The 20,140-nt window shown below is 43.8% G+C and overlaps 1 protein-coding gene across 4 annotated transcripts; it reads left to right on the top strand.

Annotated features, from left to right (window-relative positions):
* Positions 1–4,195: 4,195 nt before the first annotated feature.
* appbp2 (amyloid beta precursor protein (cytoplasmic tail) binding protein 2) lies at positions 4,196–20,103 on the top strand. Of its 4 annotated transcripts, none has more exons than XM_034528681.1 (13): positions 4,196–4,402; positions 7,326–7,414; positions 8,546–8,697; positions 9,381–9,504; positions 10,537–10,705; positions 10,859–10,948; positions 11,058–11,125; positions 11,214–11,319; positions 11,439–11,563; positions 11,931–12,034; positions 17,262–17,452; positions 17,772–17,937; positions 18,756–19,872. In XM_034528681.1, the coding sequence occupies exons 1-13, from the start codon at positions 4,319–4,321 to the stop codon at positions 19,016–19,018; spliced, it is 1,731 nt and encodes a 576-aa protein (XP_034384572.1). In that variant the 5' UTR covers positions 4,196–4,318; the 3' UTR covers positions 19,019–19,872. The 4 variants fall into 4 exon arrangements, with proteins under 4 accessions (XP_034384572.1, XP_034384570.1, XP_034384571.1 ...); XM_034528679.1 differs by having other exon boundaries at positions 4,198–4,836; XM_034528680.1 differs by having other exon boundaries at positions 4,200–4,836; positions 11,949–12,034; positions 18,756–20,103.
* Positions 20,104–20,140: the final 37 nt, after the last annotated feature.

The raw sequence follows: 20,140 nt of genomic DNA, 5'->3' as shown, positions 1-20,140 counted from the left end.
TCACTGTCAGTCAGTCTCTGTCTCAGTCAGTCAGTCACTGTTCGTCAGTCACTGTCTCTATGAGTCAGCCTTTGTTAGTCAGTTTCTGTCTGTCAGTCCCTCACCGTCAGTCACTGTCAGTCAGTCACTGTCAGTCAGTGTCTTAGTCAGTCAGTGTGACAGTCAGTCAGTCGCTGTCTCAGTCAGTCAGTCACTGTTCGTCGGTTACTGTCTCGGGTTAGTCAGTCACTGCTTCAGTCAGTCTCTCTTTTTCATTCAGTCACTGTCAGTCAGTCTCTGTGAGTCTCTGTCTCAGTCAGTTAGTCACTATTCGTCAGTCAGTCTCTGTGAGTCTCTGTCTCAGTCAGTTAGTCACTATTCGTCAGTCAGTCTCTGTGAGTCTCTGTCTCAGTCAGTTAGTCACTATTCGTCAGTCACTGTCTCTGTGAGTCAGCCTCTGTTAGACAGTCAGTGTGACAGTCAGTCAGTTCCTGTCAGCCAGTGTCGTCTCATAGTCGAAAAAGATGTGTTTTTAGTTTGCAACGGAAGATGTAGAGACTTTCTGCTGTCCTGATGTCAATGGGGAGCTCGTTCCACCAATGAGGAGCCAGCACAGCAAACAGTCGTGATTTTGTTGAGTGTTTAGCTCGAAGTGAAGGAGCTACAAGCCGATTGGCAGAAGCCGAGTGAAGTGAACGAGCTGGGGTGTGAGGTTAGACCATGTCCTGGATGTAGACTGGACCCGATCTGTTCGCAGCACGGTACGCAAGTACCAATGTTTTGAAGTGTATGCTGCGGCCACCGGTAACCAGTGAAGGTCGCGGAGGAGCAGAGTAGTGTGGGTAAATTTCGGGAGGTTGAAGACCAGTCGAGCAGCTGCATTCTGGATAAGCTGTAGAGGTTGAATGACATTAGCAGGTAGACCTGCCAGGAGGCAGTAGTCTAGCCGTGAGATGACCAGAGCCTGGACCAGGACCTGTGCCGCCTTCTGAGTGAGAAGAGGTCGTATTCTCCTGATGTTGTACAGCATGTACCTACAGGAGCGTGTTATTGCGGTAATGTTGGCAGTCAGGGAGCGTTGAATGTCGAGCGTCACTCCGGGGTTCCTGGCAGTCGGAGTCGGAACCAGCACTGAGTTGTTGAAGGTAATAGTTAGGTTGTGGGTGGGAGAGCATTTTCCTGGAAGGAGGAGAAGTTCAGTCTTGTCCGGGTTAATTTTCAGGTGGTGTGCAGACATCCACTGAGAGATGTCGGTCAGACAGGCAGAGATTCGTGCTGCTACCCGTGCTTCAGATTGGGGAAACGAGAGGATCAGTTGGGTGTCGTCAGCATAGCTGTGGTAGGTGAAGCCATGCGAGCGAATGACAGAGCCGAGAGAGTTGGTGTACAGAGAGAAGAGAAGAGGACCAAGGACTGAGCCCTGAGGGACCCCAGTAGTCAGAGGACAAGGCTCAGACACAGATCCTCTCCAGGTTACCCGGTAAGAGCGGTCGGTGAGGTAGGATAAGAAGAGTGAGAGCGCGGTGCCTGAGATACCCAGGTCCTGGAGGGAGGACAAGAGGATCTGGTGGTTCACTGTGTCAAAGGCAGCGGAAAGGTCTAGAAGGATGAGGACAGAGGAGAGAGAGGCTGCTCTAGTGTGAAGCTGCTCAGAGACAGCAAGGAGGGCAGTCTATGTTGAGTGGCCTTGAATCCAGACTGTTGGGGGTCTAGAAGGTTGTTGCTGTGCAGATAGGAGGAGACTTGGTTAGAGATAGCTCGCTCTAGAGTTTTGGAAAGGAAGGGGAGGAGAGAGACAGGTCTGTAGTTATTGACTGCAGATGGGTCGAGAGTGGGTTTCTTCAGGAGAGGGTTGACTCCGCCTCCTTCAGAGAGTTAGGGAAACAGCCGGTTGAGAGGGAGGTGTTAATAAGATGGGTGAGAAAGGGAAGAAGGTCCGGAGCAATGGACTGGAGAAGGTGAGAAGGGATGGGGTCAAGGGGGCAGGTGGTTGGGCGGGCAGAGGTTACCAAGGTAAGAACTTGATTGGGAGACAGGGGGATAAAAGAGGAAAATGAGGGGGAAGAAGGTGAAGTTACTGGAGGTGTAGTTATGGAAGATGGATTAGTAAATGAGGAGCGTATGTTGTCTATCTTTTTTGTAAAGTAGTCAACAAAGTGGCTTGGTAGAAGGGTGGAGGGAGGGGGAGGACCAGGGGGGTCGAGGAGGTTGGCAAAAATTGAGAAGAGCTTTTTAGGGTTAGATGAAGAGGATTCGATTCTGGATTGATAGAACAGACTTTTGGCTGCAGAGATGGACGCAGAGAAGGAGGAGAGAAGAGAGTGATAGGCGAGCAGGTCGCTGGCGTGTTTGGATTTTCGCCATTTCCTTTCCGATGCTCGCATAGTGGCTCTCTCGGCGCGCACCGGTTCGGACAGCCACGGAGCCGGAGAGGACTTGAGGACCTTTAGAGTCGTAAGAGGACTTGCGGACCTTTCGAGTCATAAGAGGACAGAGAGAATCAAGAGAGGAAGATAGCGTAGAGAGGAGAGTGTCAGTGGCAGAGTCAGGCTGCATGAGTGAGAAGGAATCAGTTGAAGGGAGGGCTGACAGAACAGAGGAGGCCAGAGAGGAGGGTGAGAGGGTGCGGATGTTGCGACGGACAGGTGCAGAGTCCGTTGTGGGAGGGTTGTCAGTTCCAAAGAGTGGGAGAGAGTACGAGATGAAGAAGTGGTCAGAGACATGAAGTGGAGTTACAGTGAGTTTCTGGTGAAAATATAGTCAAGGTGGTTGCCAGCTTTGTGAGTCACTGCATGCAATTCAAAAGACAGTGGGGTAAATAATTGAAGTGGGTAGAGAGCAAAACTCCATTTGGGTGAGATGAGTAGACCTGTGCCCCCACCCCGACCAGAGGGTCTGGGTGTGTGGCTGAAGGAGAAGGCCGAGGAGAGAGCAGCAGGGGTTGATGTTGTCTGGTGTGATCCAAGTCTCAGTGAGAGCCAGGAAGTCCAGCGATTGCTTGATAGCGAAGCCAGAGATGAAGTCTGCCTTGCGGTTAGCTGACTGGCAGTTCCAGAGGCCCCCTGTGACGAGGCGCTGGGTCTGTGTAGAGCGGGTGGGATAAATAAGAGAGGAAGGATTTTGATGCATGTGTGACTGAGTCCAAGTCTATAATATCTTACGAGTAGATGTGCACAGAGGTATGGAAAGAAAACACATTATCACAGGGAAATGTTTATACTCAGCCGCCCTCAGCCACCACCGAAGACTCCCAGGTCTTTATCCTCCGAGTCTTGACTCCCACGAAAGACTACTAGGTCTTTATCCTCCGAGTCTTGACTCCCACGAAAGACTCCTATGTCTTTATCCTCTGAGTCTTGATTCCCATTAAAGACTCCTAGGTCTTTATCCTCCGAGTCTTGACTCCCATGAAAGACTCCTAGGTCTTTATCCTCCGAGTCTTCATACGAGGAGTCTTCCCTGACACTACAGCTGACGCTCCAAGCCCCAACCTGGTTATACACCCAAATTGGCAATAATTAGTTACAGCTGTGATGAGCCCGCCCACAGGTCGTTGAAGGAATTGCCCACTTATCAATCGATACTGGTAAGAGTCAGCACTCAGGCAGGGGATTCCTTGCTAACAGTGAAGTCTCAGTTTGCTAGAATGTGAAATTCTTGCCAAACTGATTAAGGACAAAGATCTGTTTACATCAAGGTAAAAAGTAGAATAAAGTTTAGTCCCTAGTAGATTTGGATTACAGAGCACATACTTAAATCCTAGCTGGTTTGGTTGACTTTTCAGTCACTTGTGTAAAAAAGCAAGAAATCACAGCTCAAAATGTTCAAATTAGAAAGACAGTACAGACTAGCATTCTAGTATACCTAAATACAGCAGATACAGTAGTAATATAGCAGAGAAACCTCTTTAAAGAATATACTCAGCAAGATACAGGAAGTCCCAGAAGTCACTGGACTCACAGCTCAGATGCACTGACGTCAGTGAGGCTTTATCGACACAGCAAAATATTGTGAAATGATGAATATAATCACTGAATTGGAGCTGACTTTCAATTAAAAACCGTACAGTAGTGTAACTTCATGTTATTAAAATATTATTTAATATAATGTTCAAATTAATGTTGTTTTTGACTTGTTATATCAAATTGGACAAAACATTGCTTAATTAAGGGTCTATCTCCGTGCTTTTGGTCCATACAAGCCTCCGTACCGTAACACCAGGAATAGAGGTGCATTACATTTCAAGCGGCGGATCACTTGACCGAGTATCCGCGGATGTCGGCTCACATGACCGCAGTGTGTGTTCGTTGTGTGTGGATGTGTGGTTCGTTGTGTGTGGATGTGTGTGTTCGTTGTGTGTTCGTTGTGTCTGGATGTGTATATCTGTCTCCTCTTCAGCATGGTCGGCTACATCGCAGCGATGGTACGATTACGTCACTGCGTCAGCGCCCGTGGATCGTTGCGTCGGGACGGGGGAACGGAACTGCTGTCGGGTTGACGAATAACTGGAGATGAAGGAGAAAGATGGAGCTGAAACAGTGGGTTTAGAATCGTGTCGGTAAATTGGCGACAGCACACCTCCACGTGGCCTTGCCCCGAAGCAAATGGTGTACGAGGACGCGCTGAGGAAGAGCTTTCATCGCGGTGAGGTAGCGACTGTAGGGAGAGTCGGGGAGGGCTGTAGCTGCTGGCGTTACTTTACTGGAGAGGGGAAACAACATGGCTGCGGTGGAGCTCGAATGGATCCCAGAAACACTGTACAACACCGCGATCTCGGCCGTGGTGGACAACTACAGCCGCTCGAGAAGGGACATCCGCTCGCTCCCGGAAAACATCCAGTTCGATGTGTATTACAAGGTGAGGCCCGAGCGGGCGAGGCGTTGCCTGACAGCCGCGAGTCACCGCCGCTAGCGTTAGCTAGACCGCGCTAACGCTCCGCTAGCTGTCGGCTCACGTCGCGGTGGTTCGGTTGTCTACGCTCGGTAACCGTCCGCTGACATCGCCGTCCATTTGACTAAAGCTCGAGCCCGCTGGTGTGCGTCCGTGTCTCGGGACGTCCGTTGACGGTGAAGCCGTGAACGGCGTCGGCTCGTCCCCGCTAGCTGCTCGCTGCTGACTCCGTACACGGTCCGTGACTTGTGGCACCGACGTCCTGTGGACGACCCGTGTGCTGGTCCGCTTCGAGCCGCTTCCTTTGATGTCAAGACGAGCAGTCACGTGTCATTATGAGGCAGACAACTAACACAACACAACAATATATTGTTACTTTGAAAACGTGAATATTTGTTCCCCACGTTTCATTAAATGCCACATTGAAGTAAGAGGTCTCAACGGTGCTGCTTTCCATCCATAATCAGATATGGATCTTCTACTGTTATGCTCATTTAAAACGTTTCCAGGCCGCTGGGGTCGGATGGACATGCCTAGATACACATCATTTATTCCTGGGACAGGTTTGTCGAGGACCTGCAGCAAACAAAGTGACATGAACAACCTTTTTGTTTCTACTCCCATTGGTACTGTCTGATGGCGCTATCCTCTAACGTTGGTAACATGTAGGTAGTGAGAGGAAAAGCAAATGAAGATGTTTTCCATCAGAGGCCTTGAATGAACTAGTTCCTCTCAGCATCACACCGGCTTCTTCTCTAGCTAAAGTACAAACCACAACAAAGGCTCTCCAAAGATACTTTCTTTGTGACCGCTCCACAAAATGCCATGTAGTAAACAGTAAAAATACAGATCAGGTTTCACAGTCAAAATTAATTGACTTACTATAATATATATATCATTGGTAATACATTAAACCATTGTAAAACACACGTATTGTCTACCAATACATTACAGTATAAGTACCGTCCAGCTTAGTCTTTGGGTGGTTTCATTAAAGAACAAAAGAATGCCCTGAATGTACCGTTTTCTACTCAAACTGGTTTTAAGACATGACAAATTAGTCCCCAGAATGTCAATAAATAAAAATGTATAAAAGACTGAACTTTACTTGGAACCTTGGGATTGCCAGATGACTGCAGCTGTACTGTCTCCAGTCGATAAGTCGTCACCACAGTCACCCGGTGTCTCTCCAAGGTTCCATCTGCGGGGCCTGGGGTAATTTCACCTTTGCCCTATATTCAATAGATGGTGGGAGTTTTAGACCTTGATCTCCAATGGAAGAGTAGTAAAAGATTACCAACGTCATGAGACCCACTCGCAGTTCCTCTCGTCTGCTCCACGCTGCATCTGACACTTCTGTCTTCAATCTCGGGTCCAAGGCCGTGTCCTTGTCCAAGAACTGCCGGATGGTCTCTTCCAGCTAGACACAACCACAGTACCGTAGTCGGGTCTCTGTGTACACCCGAATTAAAACAACTGAATCAAAAGGATTACGCTGGCCAGCAAAGCAAAACACTTTATTACGATAGAACTCTTACGCTCTATATTGAAATATGTGGATGTGGGTATTTTGGTGGGAAATATTCAAAGTCTGTCCAGGATATTGAGGAGCAGCAGTCAGTCTTTATCAGAAGTCCACCTGTACAAATACTATAAATGACCCTTTAAAAGCATACCATGCTAAATGTACCTGCAATTTTAAGAAAAAAACCTTTGTCTACTGATTTCTGTAGTTTTACATGCATTTCTTGAACAGTACAAATATGTGAAATATGGTCTTACATTTATTTCATAAAGAAATGCATTTAGAGTCCAATACAGAATATATTTCCATGAAAAACACATTATAAACGTAATCTTACACACAAAAAAACAAACATGCTACCTCGTTTCCAGGGTTTGAACATGTGTATTTGTGTTGAACTAGCGGCTTGTGGGTCAGTGAAGTTGTGAGTTCTGCTTGGCAACATGTGCTAAGGTCAGCAGAACGGTGCGGAGATGCAAACGAACCGGTCGGCTACAACAGGGACAGCGTTGTGAGAAAGACGAGAACCGCGTTGTAGCAGACATTTAAAGACGCCCCATAACGTCCGGCTGTGCCGATCACCGGGACCCGACTCCTCGCCGCTGCCTTTTAGACGCAAACGCACATCAGGATGAAACAATTACTGAAGGCGTTGTCATTTACATTGGCACACAGCCACGGTGGAACTAATTGAAACTCTCGATATCCCGATAATATCTTGGTGTTTACAACTTTCCTGTCATAGCATTACGGATGCATGTCATTTTTAACCGCCTCTTTGTCACCTGAGACACCTGAGAAGAGTTTTCAGACGGGACATTCTGTACCTCTCCACCTCACATGCAACTACTCAGTTAACTGTCGACTCACCACTGGGCTCCTGATGGAGGAGTTGACGTATGTATAATTGTCTCCTCTCCGTCTGTCTCAGCTTTACCAGCAGGGCCGGCTCTGCCAGCTGGGGGGGGAGTTCTGTGAGCTGGAGGTGTTTGCTAAAGTACTGCGGGCTTCAGACAAAAGGTAAGAATATTATGGGACCAAGCTGGCACCATCCTCACTCAGCCATCGTCCTAACAAGACACACGGATAGCTGTATTTATTAAAGAGTGGGTACTGTTTGATATCGTTCACCTCATGGATGGACCTTACCAAAACCACTGTTCCCAAACATATATTGTAGTAGCCATTTGTCAGAACAATCTAAATCAAACTTAAATCAAAGGGCCTCTGATGCATCATGGGTATATGCTGGTCAGAGGTCTGTGTACATGCAACGTTTCTGTTTGTCATGATATTTTCCTTTTTAAAAAAAACTAAAACAAGAAAGAACAAAGAAATCACGACTATCACACACCACTTTCTGGTGGTATAACCCAGGAACGCTGTCAGTCAATTCACAAACAAAGCAAAGCAAACACAAATAAACAAATTTTAAATGTCAGGATTCTATGCTTTTCCTTGTCTTATATGATGTTAAACTGGATGACTTTTAGCTTTTGGACTCTTATTTGGAAATTGTAATGTTTCACTATTTTCATTTTATAGACTGAATGATTATCGAGGGAAAAATCAGCTCATTACTTGATGATAATGAAAACAATTGTTATTTGCATCCCCAGTATGTTTAGCTTATTCTTTTGGAAGAATATGTTCTGAGACATTAATCATCCAGAACTGGACTTTTGACCACTTGGGCTTTCTGGTGTTTTATTCTCCCAGTCCATCCCTCAACTGACCTACTTTAGCTTGGCTGTTTTTATCGAACTCATGGAGTGCCATTTTCAGGTCCATATCACACTGTGCTGCCATTCAGTGTGCAGGAAAAAGGGTTGGTGAAGGTAGACGGATGTAACACTGCTATAGGAGCGTGGTAATATGTAACGCCCTGTGCACAACAAGGTGACCCTTCAGGTTAAGGTACATTATTGATGCTCTTTTCACAGTGTAATCTGTGCTGTGGGTTCTTGCTTTCAACCAGCTGTCCTCATTGTTATTCACTGATCCGCCAGATGTTTGTGCCGTCTGTTCACACTACTGATTTGTTTCTTTTCTAAGTGGCGGCTTAAAGGTAACAAGCAACACATTAATCATGACCTTTTATAGTTATGCCTTCCACTGACACGGCCCATTCTTTGGTCTTATCCACTGCAGACACCTCCTGCACCACTGCTTTCAAGCGCTAATGGACCACGGTGTGAAAGTGGCCTCTGTTCTGGCAAACTCCTTCAGCCGCCGCTGCTCCTACATCGCAGAGTCTGACGCCCACGTCAAAGAGAAGGCCGTCCAGTTTGGCTTCGTGCTTGGTAATGGTTTGGGAAGGGGATCTGCTCCAGTGTCTCACACAGTGGCGGTCATTAGATCTGCACCGAGCAGGGGTTAGGGTGTTACTGGTCAGAAGTATGTCAGTCACACACACACACACACACAAGATGAGCACGGAGGGAAGCCAAACATCTCTTGTGTTTTATTCTGAACACACTATTTCATGAAATCTTTTTCCAGAATAGGAAAGTTATACTTTTTTTGTGTGTTTTTAGAAAGAAAGAAAATAAAAAAATATATATATTTTTTTTAAAGTGACGGCATATATATATATATATATATATATATATATATATATATATATATATATATATATATATATATATATATATATCTTTGATCCTTTCTGTCTGGGTTGGATGATTTCAAAATGAGACTGTAGTCTCCAGAAGACGAGGCAGTGGGACATCTTTTAGTGCTCTGTTCTCATCTAAAGGATACACAAGATGTGTGTTTGGTGATCCAGCTCTAGAAATGAGTTTCTCTGAAGATGTGTTGCTTCCCCACATAGTTTGCACTGTAAAGTGTATTTTCATAGAGCATTTCAAATAATACTTTTAATATTGAGCATTTATTTTAGACACCAGTGACCACATGTGATGCTGAATCTATTTCCCTTCCGCTTTGGAGGCGGTGGGATTAATCTGATGTCTCTTGATTGTAGGGGGCTTCTTGTCGGACGCAGGCTGGTATGGAGATGCAGAGAAAGTGTTTCTGTCGTGCCTGCAACTGTGCACGCTGCACAGTGAGGTCCTACACTGCTTCCGGGCCGTGGAATGCTGCGTCAGGTCAGTCTCCAAAGCTCTGACATCTCGTGTCTGTTTATATCTACCAGAAATGTTCTCACCCGAGACTCGGGATGTACGTTTGGGTTCATTAAGCTTTTCAACACCCAGTAATCCCGACATTCAATTTCAATTCAGTTTATTTTGTATAGCCCAATATCACAAATTACAAATTGTCCTCAGAGGGCTTTACAATCTGTACACATACGACATCCCTGACCTTTGACCTCACATCGGAGGTCATTTACAAAGTTACATAAACACATTACATGAATATGACAATGTATGAATGGAACTCCAATCCATGAAACAGAAGGAGGTAGAGAGGAGGGGGGGGCGGGGCATCAGCAGGGCCAATGGGAGGCCGGCTCACCAGCATCAGACACCTCCAGGTCCAATGGACCCTATGAGACGTGAAGTCACAACGACTCCGGGGAGGAAGCAGAGTTAATAAGGTGCAATGGAGAGATGTAAATGTATCCATAAGGAGAGAGAGAAGAGGAGAGAGGTGCTCAGTGTATCCTAAAACATCCCCCAGCAGCCTATAAGCCTATAACAGCATATCAAGGGGCTGGACCAGGGCAAACCTGATTCAGCCCTAACTATAAGCACTATTAAAGAGGAAAGTCTTAAGTCTATTCTTAAATGAGGTGACTGTGTCTGCCTCCCGGACTGAAAGTGGAAGCTGGTTCCATAAAAGAGGAGCTTGATAACTGAAGGCTCTGGCTCCCATCCTACTTTTTAGGACTCTAGGAACCACAAGTAGCCCCGCATTTAGTGATCAGCTCTCTAGTGGGGCAATATGGTACTACAAGCTCCTTAAGATATGATGGCATAGCAGGTTCCTTCACGTCTGCCATCTCTCCTCCACTGCGTGTGTGTGTGTGTGTGTATGTGTGTTTCAAATGTCGTTATTTTAGTGTAAAGAATTGTATATATTGTGTTATAATACACAGCTATTGCGCGCGGCTCCTCAAAAGTGTTTGAATTTATGTTGACATCCAGTTCCTAAGTTTCCCTCTGTCGTGTGCACAGGCTGCTTCATGTCCGCAATGGCAACTGTAAGTACCACCTGGGGGAGGAGACCTTCAAGCTCGCTCAGTCTTACATGGACAAACTAGCCAAACATGGCCACCTGGCCAACAAGGCAGCGCTGTACGGCGAGCTTTGTGCCTTGCTCTTCGCCAAAAGCCACTATGACGAGGTATGTCTGACCACTGGTGACTGGGAAAAAGATATCACCTGTATGTGTGGACCACTGTAAGAGCAAGTGCTTCCAACTTCCATCAATTGAATGATCAAGTGTGAGTGACATGGCTTCAGTGTGGAACCCGTATCTTTTACCTGCTGTTTCCAGGCTTACCGGTGGTGTATAGAGGCGATGAAGGAAATTAGTCCAGGGCTGCCTGTCAAAGTAGTGGTTGATGTCCTCCGGCAAGCCTCCAAGGTTAACTATGTTCTTTTATATTCCAAGATATTATTGAGTTATTATGGGTGGGGGGGCAGTGTCTTGGACAGCAATGTTGTAAAGACATGTCTGGTCTTTTCTGCTGCAGGCCTGCGTGGTCAAGAGGGAGTTCAGAAAAGCAGAGCAGCTGATCAAACATGCCGTGTTTCTAGCGAGGTAACCTGCCGTGCCTTCTGCAGACTCAACACTATTCTTATTCTTTTTCTCATCATGAGTTCTGATGTCATGTTTTTGTGTCCCACAGAGAACATTTTGGACACAAGCATCCAAAGTACTCCGATACGCTGCTAGATTATGGATTTTACTTATTAAATGTAGACAACATTTGCCAATCCGTTGCTATTTACCAGGTGAGTAGTGAGCTGGTCCCTTCCTAGTCGACTTAAATGTCTTTAGTCGATTCATTTTTTTTTAATGCCTTTTTTTTCGATGTATAATGAAAAATTCTTTCTTTCTGTACAAATGCCAGACAGCGTTGGACATCCGACAGTCTGTGTTCGGGGGGAAGAACATCCACGTTGCCACAGCCCATGAAGACCTGGCCTACTCCTCGTATGTGCACCAGTATAGCTCTGGGAAATTTGACAACGCTCTGTGAGTACAGTGACTCTTACTAACTCTGAACTAGATGTAGCACAAGAACATGACTCATACTGTGTCTCCCTGTACTGGGAGTTATGTGATGTGGCTGCACGCTCTGGACGTGGGCCATTTTCAAATATTAGAAAAGCAATATTTTCCTCTTAGACACAGCGACAGATGATGTCAATAGTATTTCTCTGTGTGTTTGAACTGATTCAGTGACACTCTTTCATACCAAGTCCCTGATTACATATTGACCCCGATGTGACTGTCAAAACAACTTTCCTCATGGGAAACACTTGACTTTCTTGGAAGTGTTTGTCCTGAATAGAATACAGATTCCAGTCACGTCTTAAGTTTCATGAAATGTTTGGTTCAGCTGCTGTTTGTCCCTCAGATTCCATGCGGAACGTGCCATAGACATCATAACTCATATTCTGCCTGAGGACCATCTGCTGCTGGCCTCCTCCAAGAGAGTCAAAGGTAGAGTCAAACACTGGGTTTCTGCCCACTGTGTGGAGGGTACAGTGGGGAACATCAGGCAGGCGTCCATCTTTAAACCACGATCATGGAATGTCCCTCAGGAGTTAAATATTATATTGAAAATTAATCGCATCATTATCCATAGTTTAGCATACGTTAGTTGCAGTTCATCTTTATCTGTTCAAAATGTACCTGAAATGGAGATTGGTCAAGTATTTAATATTCTTATTGGGAATACATGGAAGTGGACAAATATTCCTTCCTTTTATGCAAGTGTGTGTATTCAGTATTGGAAATGTATTAATAACACACAACAATTAATGTCCACTTAGCATACAAGTATCTGCTCATATCACCAGGGCCCTATGTCTCGTACGGGGTTAGGGACTTCAGTAATCAGGATAGTTGAACCAGACTTCAGTAATCAGGATAGTTGAACCAGACTTCAGTAATCAGGATAGTTGAACCAGACTTCAGTAATCAGGATAGTTGAATCAGACTTCAGTACTCAGGATAGTTGAACCAGACTTCAGTAATCAGGATAGTTGAACCAGACTTCAGTAATCAGGATAGTTGAACCAGACTTCAGTACTCAGGATAGTTCAGCGTGCCCGTCCTACTTCAAAAGGTTGAAGCGTTGATCACTGAAACTTGATTTACTAACAGCACAAAGGCAAATAAACTCAAAGGAAGACGAGAAGGAGATGATCATGAACGTATTTGAGGAATTCCAGACCATAATCATGGATCTAACACCACATGGGTATTGTACACTACATGAGTGGTATTGTACACTACATGAGTATTGTACAGTCCATGAATATTGTACACTACATGAGTATTGTACAGTCCATGAGTATTGTACAGTCCATGAGTGGTATTGTACACTACATGAGTATTGTACAGTCCATGAATATTGTACAGTCCATGAATATTGTACCCTACATGAGTATTGTACAGTCCATGAGTATTGTACAGTCCATGAGTGGTATTGTACACTACATGAGTATTGTACAGTCCATGAGTATTGTACAGTCCATGAGTATGGTATTGTATACTACATGAGTATTGTACAGTCCATGAGTATTGTACACTACATGAGTATTGTACAGTCCATGAGTATTGTACAGTCCATGAGTATTGTACAGTCCATGAGTATGGTATTGTACACTACATGAGTATTGTACACTACATGAGTATTGTACAGTCCATGAGTATTGTACAGTCCATGAGTATGGTATTGTACACTACATGAGTATTGTACACTACATGAGTATTGTACAGTCCATGAGTATTGTACAGTCCATGAGTATTGTACAGTCCATGAGTGGTATTGTACACTACATGAGTATTGTACAGTCCATGAGTATTGTACAGTCCATGAGTATGGTATTGTATACTACATGAGTATTGTACAGTCCATGAGTATTGTACACTACATGAGTATTGTACAGTCCATGAGTATTGTACAGTCCATGAGTATTGTACAGTCCATGAGTATGGTATTGTACACTACATGAGTATTGTACAGTCCATGAGTATTGTACACTACATGAGTATTGTACAGTCCATGAGTATTGTACAGTCCATGAGTATGGTATTGTACACTACATGAGTATTGTACACTACATGAGTATTGTACAGTCCATGAGTATTGTACACTACATGAGTATTGTACAGTCCATGAGTATTGTACAGTCCATGAGTATTGTACACTACATGAGTATTGTACAGTCCATGAGTATTGTACAGTCCATGAGTATGGTATTGTACACTACATGAGTATTGTACAGTCCATGAGTATTGTACACTACATGAGTATTGTACAGTCCATGAGTATTGTACAGTCCATGAGTATGGTATTGTACACTACATGAGTATTGTACAGTCCATGAGTATTGTACACTACATGAGTATTGTACAGTCCATGAGTATTGTACAGTCCATGAGTATAGTATTGTACAGTCCATGAGTATTGTACAGTCCATGAGTATGGTATTGTACACTACATGAGTATTGTACAGTCCATGAGTATTGTACACTACATGAGTATTGTACAGTCCATGAGTATTGTACAGTCCATGAGTATGGTATTGTACACTACATGAGTATTGTACAGTCCATGAGTATTGTACAGTCCATGAGTATGGTATTGTACACTACATGAGTATTGTACAGTCCATGAGTATTGTACACTACATGAGTATTGTACAGTCCATGAGTATTGTACAGTCCATGAGTATGGTATTGTACACTACATGAGTATTGTACAGTCCATGAGTATTGTACACTACATGAGTATTGTACAGTCCATGAGTATTGTACAGTCCATGAGTATGGTATTGTACACTACATGAGTATTGTACAGTCCATGAGTATTGTACACTACATGAGTATTGTACAGTCCATGAGTATTGTACAGTCCATGAGTATGGTATTGTACACTACATGAGTATTGTACACTACATGAGTATTGTACAGTCCATGAGTATTGTACAGTCCATGAGTATGGTATTGTACACTACATGAGTATTGTACAGTCCATGAGTATTGTACACTACATGAGTATTGTACAGTCCATGAGTATTGTACACTACATGAGTATTGTACAGTCCATGAGTATTGTACAGTCCATGAGTATGGTATTGTACACTACATGAGTATTGTACAGTCCATGAGTATTGTACACTACATGAGTATTGTACAGTCCATGAGTATTGTACAGTCCATGAGTATGGTATTGTACACTACATGAGTATTGTACAGTCCATGAGTATGGTATTGTACAGTCCATGAGTATTGTACACTACATGAGTATTGTACAGTCCATGAGTATGGTATTGTACACTACATGAGTATTGTACACTACATGGGTATTGTACAGTCCATGGGTATTGTACACTACATGAGTATTGTACAGTCCATGAGTATTGTACAGTCCATGAGTATTGTACACTACATGAGTATTGTACAGTCCATGAGTATTGTACAGTCCATGAGTATGGTATTGTACACTACATGAGTATTGTACACTACATGGGTATTGTACAGTCCATGGGTATTGTACACTACATGAGTATTGTACACTACATGAGTGGTATTGTACAGTCCATGAGTATTGTACACTACATGAGTATTGTACAGTCCATGAGTATTGTACAGTCCATGAGTATGGTATTGTACACTACATGAGTATTGTACATGAGTATTGTACAGTCCATGAGTATTGTACACTACATGAGTATTGTACAGTCCATGAGTATTGTACAGTCCATGAGTATTGTACACTACATGAGTATTGTACAGTCCATGAGTATTGTACACTACATGAGTATTGTACAGTCCATGAGTATTGTACACTACATGAGTATTGTACACTACATGAGTGGTATTGTACAGTCCATGAGTATTGTACAGCCCATGGGTATTGTACACTACATGAGTATTGTACACTACATGAGTGGTATTGTACAGTCCATGAGTATTGTACACTACATGAGTATTGTACAGTCCATGAGTATTGTACAGTCCATGAGTATGGTATTGTACACTACATGAGTATTGTACACTACATGAGTATTGTACAGTCCATGAGTATTGTACAGTCCATGAGTATTGTACAGTCCATGAGTATTGTACACTACATGAGTATTGTACAGTCCATGAGTATTGTACACTACATGAGTATTGTACAGTCCATGAGTATTGTACAGTCCATGAGTATTGTACAGTCCATGAGTATTGTACACTACATGAGTATTGTACACTACATGAGTATTGTACAGTCCATGGGTATTGTACACTACATGAGTATTGTACAGTCCATGAGTATTGTACAGTCCATGAGTATGGTATTGTACACTACATGAGTATTGTACAGTCCATGGGTATTGTACACTACATGGGTAAAGCCTTTTGATTGACAACATCTGCCTCGTTTGGGCCAGAGGGAGATTTTATGGCTCCAGAAGGTCTGTAATAAATGATTCCTTCTGGGCAGAATTGATGGTACTCCCTATGAAACGTTAATCTAACTGATATCGCTTCTTCATCAATGGGATCTCTGAGGAAGGGAGCTGCCAGTTTATCCAGCTAACTTAAGTTAGCCTGCACTGGAGCAGGTTCCACTTTATGGATGTGTTGCTATGGTGATTTTGACAAACTTGTTTCGTGGAACCGAAAAGCCTGATTTATGTAATCTTATCCTGAAAATAATCCGGCTAACTCGGTTAGCCAGGTCCGAGGAACGGGGCCCTGGTCATGAACAGCAGCAGCTGTCAGTCAGCGTGCAGACTGTGTTCAGTGTAGGGCGTGTTTTAGTTTCACATTGCAAGCTTCTATTGACAATTTCAGATGAACCTTTGACTGTCTGCGTCATATTTTATGATTTCATCACCCTTAAGAAATGGGGAAAATATGTTTTTGTCACTGTGGTTATATAAATGTAATTGCATGGCGCTCTTAGATTTCTGATAGACCGCCCCGTGAATAGGGCCTACTTTTGTGTGATCGTTGTTTTTGAAAAGCTAAACGCCCAAAAATATGGAATGAAGCCAATTTCTTTTATATAAATACATCTATTACACATATCTGTTTTTCAATCCATTTATACTTTTGGACTGAAGACTGAGACCGGTATAGACAGTGCCGGGTCAGGAGAGAGAGAACCCCGTTATTAGTCTCCTGACTCCCCGCTACACCTGCTCTCTGGTCTTTCTACATAAGTTGTGTGTATTCGAGGCCGTGGTGGATCGCGAAGGCAGTTCATATGTGCAGTCCAAATTAGTTCATGCGTTTAACTCTTTAATAGCGCTTCTGTCAATCAGTGCAACAGGTGTGCGTTTAATATGAATGTTTGAGCAATTGCTTAATAGTTTTTATATATATATACACACACACACAAATATTTATACATACACATATGTATATATACACACGTATATATACACACACATATATATATATATATATGTATGTATATATATATATATATATACGTATATATATACATATATATAAATATATGTATATATATATGTATATATATATATATATATACGTATATATGTATGTATATATATATATATATATATATATATATATATATATATATGTTGCTCTTTAAGGGATTAAGAAGGTAAATCATGAAATGTAAATGGTAAACAAAATGACTGCTTTGGCTCTACTATTCACTAATATGTGCTTCATTATCCTTTATTTCCCTCAGCTCTTATTCTGGAGGAAATCGCCATTGACTGCCACAATAAGGAGACAGAAGAGCGCCTTCTTCAGGAGGCTCACGATCTTCACCTCTCCTCACTGCAGCTGGCAAAGAAGGCCTTCGGAGAGTTCAACGTCCAGACCGCCAAACACTATGGCAACCTAGGACGACTCTACCAGTCCATGAGGAAGTTCAAGGTGGATGGAGATTAAGATGTGTGTGTGTGTGTGCGTGTGAGTGTGCGTGTGCGTTGTTGATGATTCTGGTTCAAATCTCGATATTTTAGATGAATTTAGCTATTGGCTGATTTGGAGCCAGGTGAATTATATAGCACCAACAAAGCTCCCTTACTTGCAGCTCTTCTGCTCTTACCTTCTTTCACAAGACCAAGTGCACATGTAGTCCAGCCTCTGCTGCTCTGTTGTCAACAACATCAGCTGAAATTGCACAAGAAGCAAACTCTTTCTTTTTTCCCCTTGATCCATATCTCTATCTTTTGTGTGTTTGTGTAACCAGGAGGCCGAGGAGATGCACATCAAAGCCATCCAGATCAAGGAGCAGCTTCTGGGCCACGAGGACTACGAGGTGGCCCTGTCTGTGGGTCACCTGGCCTCCCTCTACAACTACGACATGAATCAGTATGAAGACGCAGAGAGGCTCTACCTGCGCTCCATCGCTATCGGTCAGACTCAGGGTTGGGGTGGTTGAATTCTGGGTCATTTCAGTTCTTACTTCCTCCCTCCACTGTAGAAACAATACACTGGTTGTTCCCCAGGGAGCTGCTGAATAGGCAGGCTAGGAACATGTCATTTCCGATCCTATGAAGGGAACTCTGGAGCCGGTTAGCCATTCACCACCGGTTACCATGGTGATTTACCCTCGTGAAAAGCAAGCCTGGGTTAAGCTCATGCATAGCTGGATAGCTCTCTAATGTTTTTCTTCCCGTTACCAGACTTGATCTGCTTCTCTCTAGTTGACACTAGCCTCTGATGCTTCAGCCCAGGGCTGAATAGCCCACGTTGCACCATCAGCAGCTTTCAATCACTCCTAAACATTTGGCAAGTTAAATAATAAAATGTTTTACAAAAACTGGACTTAAAGTGCAATGTGTAATGCATGCTCCAACCAAATGGGGGTCAGCATTTCAACTCTGCTACTGGAAGCCAACTACAAAATTCCCAGTCTATGTAGGTTTTAATAGTTAGTTCATGACATGGAATTGCCCTCCAATTATGCTTAACTTTGAGCCTCAATTTAATTTAAACGGATGAGTTGTATACTTATTAACGTGCTGAAAAGTTAGCCACTTTAACATGGGGGGTCTTTTAGACTAGAGCCAGCCTCAAGTGGCCATTTGGGGAACTGCCATTTCTTTGCATTTCCGTGTGCTTCGTTTGGGAGTTTGCTGCTTGATTGCAACTTCTAGATTATCAGAAAGTTGACAAAACATTTTGATCAAATAAGCGCTCTAGAATGATGATGTTTCTTGCGTCCTCACAGGTAAGAAGCTGTTTGGAGAGGGTTACAGTGGGCTGGAGTACGACTACCGAGGCCTGATCAAGCTCTACAACTCGGTGGGAAACTACGAGAAGGTGTTTGAATACCACAACGTGCTCTCCAACTGGAACCGACTGAGGGACCGGCAGTTTGCCGTGGCGGATGCCCTGGAGGATGTCAACACTACGCCCCAGCAGACCCAGGAGGTGGTACAAGCTTTCCTATTGGCTCAGAGCCTAGGCCCCATCCGCCCCTGTCTCGGCTGATTTTATGAGGGAAGAGAGGGGGAAGGGACACGTGGGCTAAGCCTGGTGAGGAAACGTACTAAGCCCAAATGTCACACAGTTATTAGAAATGCACAGTAAATTCAAGCATCACCGGCGATTTGAGTTGGCTTCACAGTCCTTGCAGATGCCAGAACACACTGACATACACACAGTAGAGACACCGTTATCAAACCTCATCCACATTTAAAACCACGAGATGCAGCTCCAGACTAGATGCAGCTTCACCCCACAGAGCGGACTGTTGCATTTCTCTGAGAGAAAGAGGACACATGACTGAGCGAGGAGGGGGAACAACCCCCAAGCAACAAATGATCTCTCCTCTTCTCTCGCTCGCCATTTTGTTTTTGGAATCAGAGGAGATTTCTTTTGGTTTTGCTTTTGTATTTGAACCAGTGTAGGTCTGAATGGCGTGAGCCGTGTCACAGATACAAACCATGTTTCTCCAGGGCTACGGACTCGACGGTAACTGGACCCCTAACGTCATCTGTGAAAAACTTTGAACCCATCATCTCTTGATGGATCAGAAGGAAAATGTCAGATATTTTTGACACTTGTACAGTAAAATAATACAGCAGATTGTACACTTGTTTTTTTTGTTTTGTTTTTTTATCTCTGCAAAGAAATGAAAGTGGACCCTAAGAGAACTCCTGTTTTGAGCTGCTTGTTGGGAGAGAGATTACAACAAGTTGAATGTGTGGGTATATTGTGACACACACACACACAACCGGCTTCACAGGTCTTGTTTTCAATATATATTTCATCTCTTTTTTTATCCGTTTCCAGCTTAGTACCGACAATAATTAAAAAGCCAACAGTTTATATGCAAAAGAGTATGTGGACGTAGCCCTGTGTCTATGCTTTTCTGACCTCTGGAGCCTCCCTTTGGTAATGTTGAGGTGTGGCTTCACGTACGAGAGAGTGTGTTGATAGACACAGACAGACTCTGGGTGCCCAAGTGCTCCACTGATGATTACCAGCCTTACACCAGCTTGCAGTTATCTGTCTGTAGACGGACCCGTACTCTTAAGTGCTAAATAAACTATTCTACCCAGATGGGCACCACACTGGGGACCAATGTTGTATATTTGTGTGGGTGCGCAT

The sequence above is a fragment of the Cyclopterus lumpus genome, chromosome 25 (assembly GCF_009769545.1).
Source record: "Cyclopterus lumpus isolate fCycLum1 chromosome 25, fCycLum1.pri, whole genome shotgun sequence".
Taxonomy (NCBI): Eukaryota; Metazoa; Chordata; class Actinopteri; order Perciformes; family Cyclopteridae; genus Cyclopterus; species Cyclopterus lumpus.
The sequence above is the reverse complement of the archived record's forward strand: the minus strand, read 5'-3'. Positions and strand labels throughout refer to the sequence as shown.